General features: G+C 37.7%; 1 protein-coding gene across 1 annotated transcript; it reads left to right on the forward strand.

Moving 5' to 3' along the window:
• Positions 1 to 1,699: 1,699 nt before the first annotated feature.
• Positions 1,700 to 7,549, forward strand: LOC308693812 (olfactory receptor 51M1-like; the record flags this gene model as incomplete). Its single annotated transcript, XM_081370907.1, has 2 exons — positions 1,700 to 1,970; positions 6,906 to 7,549. 2 exons carry the CDS (start codon positions 1,700 to 1,702, stop codon positions 7,547 to 7,549), a joined length of 915 nt encoding a protein of 304 aa, XP_081227033.1.
• Positions 7,550 to 10,695: the final 3,146 nt, after the last annotated feature.

Genomic DNA, 10,695 nt, shown 5'->3' on the forward strand with positions numbered 1-10,695 from the left:
TGGGGTTTAAATATTCCACCTGCGGCTGGACACCTCAGTGATAATCCATATGCATCCCTCTGGATCATATATGTCTCTCAAGTCCCCCCCTTAGTGGCTGGGCATAATTGCATATTTCTCCTGAGATATGCTTCCCAGTGTACCTTGGTATTCCTGTGTTAGGTAGGACTCGTTCGTTCGTGCTAGTCTCACAACGGGGAGCTCAGACTTACGCAGGGCACTGGATGACAGCCGAGGTGGCGTGATTAGACTGGAACCCCAATCGTCGTCATTCGACGTAACTCGGAGTGACCACGAAAGGGAACGTCTCGGTTACGGATGTAACCCTCGTTCCCTGAGTAGGGAACGGAGACGTTACGTCTTCCTGCCACTTCCGCTGTACCGCTGGGAACGCCTGAGTTCAGTCTCGACTCCTCAGCGAAGACATATCTGCATGCTGCCTGTGTACTTCCTTTATACCCCCTGCGGTGGGCGGAAATACGCTATGCAAATTCCGCAGACCCATGGCATTTCATTGCCATTGGCTCGTTTTATATACTCGAAGGTGATAGGCTTCTAAGCGAAACCCCAATCGTCGTCATCCGACGTAACGTCTCCGTTCCCTACTCAGGGAACGAGGGTTACATCCGTAACCGAGACGTTCCCTTTGTTGTACTTTTAAACTTGGACTTTTCAGTAAAAGCACCTTTTGTTCAGACATCTAAGCCTGCAAGTTATTCTTCTGCCCTTGGGTTCATCTGCTGTTTGTCATCCACAAGAGATAGAAAGATAAAATAAGGTGAACATCAAACATTAAACAGTGTATAAGTCAAAATTGCCTAACGTTACCGAATGAAATGTTGACCTTAGAAGGGTTATAGGACTGTGAAGCTTTAGGGGTGTTTATGGACTCGATCTACTCCATCTATGTTTTGATAATCGTTCTGAATCCAATATGTCATGAAGCTCCATCTCATTTTTTTTTAAGCAGAAGCTCTGTTCTTTCTTTTGATATATTGCATGTTCAAACATTCATACCACAAAATAATCTGGGGGCCATGAATGTTTTTTTATAATGATAAAAAAAAAAAAGATAGAGAGGAAAGAGTTAATGATTATTGCAGAAAAATTATTAAAAAATATTTGCAGTGGAACATTTGGAAAGCAGAATTATGCTAAATGTATATACCCTATTTATTTAGAGTTTTACATATATGCTATGAATTTATGTTTTTAGTGAAATAAAACTTCAGAGTACTTGAGAGGCCACAACAGGCCCCTGAGATGTGTTAGATACTATAAAAACAGTAGCATACACTGATGACTCCACAGTCCAACTAAATCAGAACACAAATAGAGTTCCTTACCTGCAATTTTAATGGAGATGCAATGATGGGCATTTCAGAGTATATAAAAGAAGGTATTTCTAATAATGTTTGTAGTGTTTAAAAACAACAACAACAGTTTTTCTTAGATGGTGTTGAATTATTGCTGTGCTAACCATTAATTTAATTGAAAGATTATTATATTACTAATCAAACTTAAGACGTTAGGGTCACAGTACATGGTATAAGACACTGTGGCAACATTCTAAGTTGAATGTTTGTGTGTGTGTTTATTAATTAATTAATTAATTAATTTATTATTTATTATCTAAAAACATATGAACTTTGTTTGCTCTCTTCCTCAGGTCAATGAAAGTTTTCCTTGTGTAAGGAAAATGGAAAATGGAACATATTTTTACTTCATGTTGTTTGAAAATCTTGGGTGCATTAGATATGCTTTCTTCGCTTTGGGGTTTATTTTTTACTGTGCTGTCATATTCTTTAATTTTCTTATTATTCTTGTAATAATTCTGGAGAAGACATTGCACAAGCCCATGTACATTTTGATGTCATGCTTGTCCATCAACTCTGCATATGGTACAGCTGGCTTTTTCCCAAGGTTATTGACAGACCTGCTCTATGATGCACATAAAATCTCCTTTAAAGGTCCCGTATTATGCCCCTTTTCACAAGATGTAAAATAAGTCTCTGATGTCCCCAGAGTGTGTATGTGAAGTTTGAGCTCAAAATACCCAACAGATCATTTTTTACAGCATGTTTAAATTGACATTTTTTGGGGCTCAGAAAAACGAGCTGTTCCAGTGAGTGCCCTTTAAATGCAAATGAGGTGCTGCTGGACGACACAGGGGGCGGAGCTTCACGAGCTCGCGCTCAGTCTGTCAGGAAAAATTCATCTCACGGAATGATGATAATATCAGAAACTCTCAGTAACGGCGTTCATTTCGAGTCGGACAATAATGCCTACAGAGTCAGAGTGCTGTATAGAGATGAAACAGGTATGGTTAAGTAGTTTAATTACGGTTATTATAACGTATTTGTCATCTGCTTGTAGGCTATGTATCCATTATTTATTAATAGCCTACAAGTCTGCTGTCTGAATGATGATCAAACATGTACTGATGAGTTTAATAAAGTTTATTGTACATCACACAAAAGATGAAGCGTCAGTTTTACTTCAGAAAATCACCGTAAGAGCTGAGTAAACACAGTAAGTTATAAGAAGTGTGCAAGTAGCCAGTAGAGTTGAGGGAGCATTCCTGTGGGCCAGGGATTAAAGTTCTCCGTCGCTACGACGGATTTCCGTTAATTGCAGCAAGTCCATGACGGATTTCCGTCATTGCGGGTTCCAGTCTGTCCTTAAAGTCTTAAATTCACTTTTCATAATTTTAAGGCCGTAAATAGGCTTTCATTTCTCAAATAGTGTAATAAATATCTTAATTTTAGTTTGAATAGGTCTTAAATTAAGGAAAGACGAGGTGTATTCACCCTGCTGAGGGGGATGTGATCAAAGCCTGGAGTGGAGCAAAAGCACGTTCCTCTCTCCACTCTAAGCACTCTGTAATCACTTCGCTTATAGTCCACTCCGGGTTTTCAATTACCGCTCACGGAAAGTGCATGTCAGGCTACAGCTGAGCGCTGAGGTAGAACTATATTTCAGTGACACACTTATAATGCAGGTAGGGCTGGGCGATATCGATATAAAAAATATATCGATATATTTTTTAAATGCGATATGGAATTAGACCATATCACATCGATATAGTTCAAATTTGCGCTGTGATCCTTGCTCCCCGCGCCTCCGCTCCTCCTTTTCCACACTGCGTGCGTGTTTAGAGCATGTTATGTTATGAGAGGCGAATCATGACTACTTCAGAAAACCCAGCACAATAGGAACTACCAGGCAGGCAGTGACATAAGTGTACGCTGAAATAAAGTTTTTCACCTCAGAAAAACGGACTTTCTTGTCCTGTCAGTCGTTATCCTGTTCTCGTAGCGCACACTCAATTGCACGCGCAAATTCAGCGGCGCGCGCTGTATTGCTTCACTGATCAAGTGCAAAAGAAACTACGAGCATGCAACGCCGTTACGTTGTAAATTACACGAAATAAAAGTAATGCAGGTATGATTCTCATTCTATTCACCAGTTTCCATGTTTCATTAACAGTTATTGTTAATATTGTGTATTCACCATGGCAACTGTCGTTTCCATATAACCCCAAAATGCCACTATTTTTCTTTGTGTTATTTTTTATATTTTTAAATGACTGTAGTGGCTCATACCAACATTGTATCAACAAAAACTAGTTTGGGACTGCTATTTAATAGCTTTAGCCTAGGCCTAATGTTTACAGTGCTATGCATAAGTTTAGACACCCATACTAAAGTTGACTAAAAAGAGGAATAAAAAAATCATCTTTTGGAAACTGAACTTAATGCCTTAATTTGAAAAATTAGGAAAAATCCAACCTTAAAGGACACCAATTTTCTTTGTGAATAAATAATGTATCGTAAATAAATAAATGTTCTTCCTTAAAATACAGGGTGCATAAGTTTGGACACACCTATGTTAAATTCCCATAGAGGCAGGCAGATTTTTATTTTTAAAGGCCAGTTACTTCATGGATCCAGGATACTATGCATCCTGATAAAGTTCCCTTGGCCTTTGGAATTAAAATAGCCCCACATCATCACATAGCCTTCACCATACCTAGACATTGGCATGGTTGTATTTCAGTTAGCCTAATAGCTGGTTTGATTTGCATTGAGAGATGATCTTATGGAAAGTATCTCTAGGTATGGTGAAGGCTATGTGATGATGTGGGGCTATTTTAATTCCAAAGGCCAAGGGAACTTTATCAGGATGCATAGTATCCTAAAAAATAAATTAAAAAAACTACTTAAAAATAAAAATCTGCCTGCCTCTATGGGAATTTAACATAGGGGTGTCCAAACTTATGCACCCTGTATTTTAAGGAAGAACATTTATTTATTTACGATACATTATTCATTCACAAAGAAAATTGGTGTCCTTAAAGGTTGGATTTTTCCTAATTTTTTAAATTAAGGCATTAAAGGTATAGCGGAGGATCTTTTTACTTCCGGGTGGATACCCTATACTATTGGTCCTCCTAATTGTCAATCATTCTGGTGAATCAATCAAACTTTTCAAAAAGTGGAGAGGGCGGGACTTATCTAAAATTCGGAAAGATCCTCCGCTATACCTTTAAGTTCAATTTCCAAAAGATGATTTTTTATTCCTCTTTTTAGTCAACTTTAGCATGGGTGTCTAAACTTATGCATAGCACTGTATTTATTAGTACTAGTCTTTACTATTAGTCATATTCTTACAATTTATGTAAAGTAAAGGGGAAAAGTAACTTACTTGTGTGTTAACAAATTTTGTGTAAACGTGTTATAATTTGCATATATATATATATATATATATGCAAATTATTAATTATATTAGTATGTTCCATGCCTGGTTTTCATAGATTAAAATATAGCTTTTAAAATACGCCTACTGGCAATATTAAAGCGGTTTAAAACGTCTCCCCTTAAAACGCTATTGGTCTCGACTATTTAAAAAGTTAAAGGAATATGACTTGGCCTAAAAAAAAAATTTCAGTCAGAAGAATTTTTTTCACTTTAATCCCTGTGTGGGCGGAGGTTAGTCAAGAAACGGTTCTAGTGACATCACTAAAGCAGGATGTAGAGGGGTGTAGTCCAATCGAGCCGTTTTTTGTAGTCAACTTCTGTTAAATAAAATATCTCGCTTGGCATTGAACTTTGAGCTTTATAATTAGTGGTGCTTGCTGAAAGCAAGGCATCACTATTGTTATTGCTCATACTTATTATTCTTATTATTATTCTGGACAAAGTTTGGCGCGTAACTCGTCCCGCACCGTTTGTCTCAGACCCATGAATGAGGTGTCAAATCGACCGGCTCATTGAGGAGAGGTGTGCTATGACTTTTATAAGCGATCGGGGGTGCGGTGTTCGCCCCAGGGGCGAAAAAGCGGCCAAAAAAGTCCCATTGACTTAACATTGAGACAAATTTTGACCACACGTAGCTCTAAGCGAGGATTTCGCAGAAACGTGTGATTTGCCACATTTGAAGAGGCTGACAGGCTCTGTAAGAACATACCTCACAATGGGGTAAAAGTTGCACCCATGGGGGGCAGGAGCGTCCCAAAGTTGCCCCATTGACTTACTATGGGGAAGGAACGTCCCGTGAAACACACATGCTTTTCCTACTATGGTAAATTGCATAGAGATTTTGTATTGAACGTAGCTCTGGATCAAAGTGTCATAGAGACAAGGGGGAGGGCTCATTTTACTCAGACGACCAATCAGTCTCTCAGGATCATTGTGAAGCTATCAAACCACGCCCTAGCAACCATTTAGAGCCCCTTAGCAACAAGTTCCATAGACTTCCATTGAAAGAGTTCAAAGAGATATCTCCAGACTAAATTGTCATAGAAACATGGGGGTGGTCTCATTTGACTCGGGGCAGCAAACAGCCAATCATGAATCACCTCAACACTTCCAAGCCACTCCCTAGCAACCATTGTCGAGCACCTTAGCAACCAAAATCCAAAGAGGGATATCTTCCATTCTGAATGTCCCAGAGGCATGGGAGTTGGTTTATATCATTCATAGTGACAAGAAGCCTTTGCAGTTTCATCATTGGCATCTGCCAAGCCACTCCATAGCAACCAAACAGAGTACCCTAGCAACCAAAATCCAAAGAGGGATATCTGCCATTCTGAATGTCACAGAGAAATGAGAGTTGGTTTATATCATTCATACTGACACGAAGCCTTTGCAGTTTCATCATTGGCAGCAGCCAAGCCACTCCCTAGCAACCAAACAGAGTACCCTAGCAACCGTTTAGCAAGACCTATATCTCTGCATCAGAACATCGTATAGAGATGGGAGTTGGTTTATATCATTCATACTGACAAGAAGCCTTTGCAGTTTCATCATTAGCAGCTGCCAAGCAACTCCCTAGCAACCAAACAGAGTACCCTAGCAACCAAAATCCAAAGAGGGATATCTTCCAGTCTGAATGTCACAGAGGCATGGGAGTTGGTTTATATCATTCATAGTGACAAGAAGCCTTTGCAGTTTCACCATTGGCAGCTGACAAGCAACTCCATAGCAACCAAACAGAGTACCCTAGCAACCGTTTATCAAGACCCATGTCTCTGCATCAGAACATCGTATAGAGATGGGGGTTGGCTCTTTTGTTTCGGTTGGGAAACAGTCTGTAAATATCACCATGGTAACTGTGTATTCACACCCTAGCAACCATTTAGAACCACCTAGCAACCATATTGCAACATATAGAAGCCATATTTCAGCTCCACAACATCGTACAGACATGGTTGTTGGCTCGAATGCAATCATGTACAACACCCTAGCAACCGAGTGGAGAGTTTTGCCACTGCAAGCACCACTTCACATTTTCTTCAGGAAATGTACATTCTAGTTTTACAGATATTATTTATGCTCTAACAGCAACATTACACACTAACTAAAGTTTGACACATGGGATCACGCAGAACGGGACCTTTAAAGCATGTATCATACAGAGTTTTGTCATTTACTCATATGCATCTTTTGAACTTACAATATTGATGCTGATGGCATTTGATAGGTTTGTTGCAATCAGTAAACCTTTGCATTACAACATAATTACCACACGGTTTCTAACTTTTCTAATAGTTATAGCATGGGTTTATCCAATTACTTTTGTTGGTATTAGTGCTCTTTTGACTGCAAGGTTGACAATCTGTGGTAACAGATTACTAAAGGTGTACTGCCACAACTATGAAATTGTCAAACTTTCATGTGTGAACATTACTATTAATAATATGTATGGCCTGATTGTAACAATCACAACAATTTTTATCCCTTTGAGTTTTATATTGTATACCTATGTCAGAATTATTATAATTTGTCAAAGAAGCACACGAGAGTTCAGGAGCAAAGCATATCAAACTTGTATTCCACACATGATGATCCTTTTAAATTTCTCAGTTGCTATTTTTTGTGGGCTCACTTTGAGTCGATTTATTAATGGGGAACTTCCTATAGCGCTGAGTGTTGTCATTTCACTTGAATTTATTGTCATACCACCCTTTGTAAACCCTATTGTTTATGGTCTAAACTTTCCTGATATTCGTAAAAAAATTTGGCATCTTATAAAAGCCTCCAAATAGCCTGCTTTGTTTCTGTTGTAATACTGTAACACAGAAAACCAAATTTGAAGAAGTTTAAAGATAATTGTTCAATCAAGCAGTCACTCACCTTCTAGTTGTGAGTGATTGCTAAATGTGATAGTTTTCACCTTTCTGAATTCTATACAGATTTCCTTTAAATTACCTCCTAAGTAAGTACTTTTTTTTGAAAAATTGTATAAGGGTTTTAGAAACACAATCAGAGAGTATCTTCCTTAATTGACTGAATAAAGGGGCCATCCATATCATATGAGCTCAGATTAATAACTTTATATATAGAATATAAGCTTCCATGAAATATTGTAAAACTGATAGACTATTAGTGTCAGTAATTCTTTATAAGTGTATTGTTTAAAAATAATAAAAATAAAATAATTGTCTTTTTTTAAACTGGTGTAAAAATTTTACATTTTGTTATTCTGCATGCAAAGCATTACATTGTCAGACTGAACCTGGCTTATTTTTATAAATAATGATTTAGTTTTGAGAGGTTCAAACAATAGCTGTCAAGATACAGTTGAAACTCGAAAAATTAGAATATCATGCAAAAGTTCATTTATTTCAGTAATTCAACTTAAAAGGTGAAACTAATATATTATATAAACTCATTTCATGCAAAGTGAGATATTTCAAGCCTTTATTTGTTATAATTTTGATGATTATGGCTTACAGCTATATATAAAGGTGACTTGACTTGATTACAATTGCAACTTTCTTGTACTCATGTTACACTATGTAACATTTTTTACCTTAAAATAATGTTTCCAAAATTATGCCAGTGGTTCATCAAGTCGTAACAAAGTGAAAGGCACTTTAATGCCTCCACTCTGCATCATACTCTACCTTGTCTGTGGACATCGTTCATTCCGTTGCAATATTTTTTAGGATTTTCTATGTAATTTCTATGTAATAATAATAAAAAAAAAACATTTACAAAATCTTTTGCTTAGGCACACACAATAATTATCTTCAATAAGTGGTCAATCATCACTCAATTGATCACGTAATTATCTCTTTAACTTTAACACTGCTTCAGTGTTCATTTAACACTCATATTTTAACACCTTAACACTCTTGAGTGTGGAGCCAAATAAACTCCCAGAAGAGTTTATTTAAAGGAGTCATGACCTAGCCTGGCTCCGCCCTCCTACGTACTTCCGCTCAATTTCATTTTCCTTCAGTACTACGTCTGGGACTGCTGTATATTCTTAGGTTTCCAGAACCAAATTTTTTGTAGGACCAATCAGCGAACAGAGGGAGTGGCTGAGAACGATGACGTTGATGTAGTGCGTCAGTTTGAGTTGGAGTAATGGCAGCGGAGAAAGACGTGAGAAAAGCTATTCGGTCCTTTGTTGCAAAACGGCCGATTATACAGAAGTTAAAGCCGGAGCAAGAATAACGTTTGCTAAGTGTTGTTGGTGGCAATGATGTTGTGGCCCTCGTCCCCACCGGGTTCGGGAAAAGTTTGATTTCCAGCTCACTCCGTTAGCACTAGAATTCGTGCCATAATTCCATAACTACTAAACTGCCGCAAGCAGTCATTTTGATCGCTATTCAAAGCTCTGGGCTATCTTTAATGATAAATCCCCAATTGAGAGATTAATACATTTATTGTACTAGGATGTCTTTTAAAAACAAAACAACACCATACTGTACATTTAAACAAGTTTAATTATAATTTATAAATAAATAATATTCGTAGATGCCCTGAACAAAATAGCCTATAGCCTATGTTTTCATGTTTCCACTGTTTGATCGCGCCCGCCGACACACACACACCATATTCCAGCATTGCAGCCTGTTCATTATAGCCATAATAAAATATAATAATAAAATAGTCAACCTAACATATAAATTCAACTGCTTCTCAGTACTAGTAGGCTACAATTCGTACCATTTTATGCGTGTGATGATTTTTTCCGTCGATATTGGACCGTGAGTGAAGTTCAAAATCCTATGATAAAGAATAGTTTAGCGTTTAAATACATCGCAAATGTTGAAACATTTTGATTCTAATTAGAGAGTTACGTGAGCCCAACGCCGCTTACTTTCACTTTCGCTCATAAAGCATTTCATTTTGGCTTTAAATGTAATGATATTCAGAACAGAACAAGAATGAAAAAATAATTAAAGGCTTTAGTTATTTTTACATTCTTGTTCTGTTCTGAATATCATTACATTTAAATGATTTGTGTTGAATATGTTTAGTGTATTTTTTACCACATTTTATTGTTGCGTATATTGGTATAATAATACCGCGAAATTCAGTGCGGTCAATATGACCGTTTATGACCGAAATAGGTAAATAATAGGCTATGTTCATTTGTTTGTTTTTTTGCCTTATGTGTAATTTATATGAAAAACATTTTAAATGAAAATACAGACGCTTTTAGGGAAAGTCAGGTACCAGAAGGATTGTATTTATTTTTTCAACAAAGTTATTGCAGATATAAAATTCAAAACGGTAAAAATGACTGGCAGTTCTAGTGGTGAATGAGTTAGCTAAGGCGAACGATAGGGACGCAAAGCCGATAGTTGTTGTCTTCTCCCCTCTTGTTGCACTAATGGAGGACCAAGTGAAGGAGGCAGAAAAGTTGTTTCCATATCGCGCAGTAGCCGGTGATCACTGTACAGCATTTGCGGCAGATCCGAAACGACCGCAGCGGCGTATTGTTAATGATTAGACCCAGCTTCGACAGTTGACATCACTGTCCTTAGTGTCAAATATACATTTAGAATTTACAATTGTTCCTTGAACTCTTAAATTCGATTAACAAAACCAGCAGCTCTCGTTGACAGACATCTTATTCTAAACATAATCCTCTGATCATTTGGACTTCTTGTTTCCGCCGGCCGGTGTCGGCGCATGATGACATACGTCACAGTCAACCACACGTTAGCGATTGGCTATGGCAGATCCTGAGTGACTCTGGGCAGATCCAATAGTTTTGAACTTTAACAGAGAACCCGCCTACAAGGAAGTAAACGTTTCTCAATGGAGCGAGGCCAGACTCTCTGTACAAATGAAATGTACGAGAGTCTGGTAGAACCAGGCTAGTCATGACCTGCAATTTTCACTTTTCCACGAGAATCAATGTATGTTATGATTACCTAACGATTATATACTG

Source organism: Scardinius erythrophthalmus (genome assembly GCF_964197995.2).
Source record: "Scardinius erythrophthalmus genome assembly, chromosome: 7".
NCBI lineage: Eukaryota > Metazoa > Chordata > Actinopteri > Cypriniformes > Leuciscidae > Scardinius > Scardinius erythrophthalmus.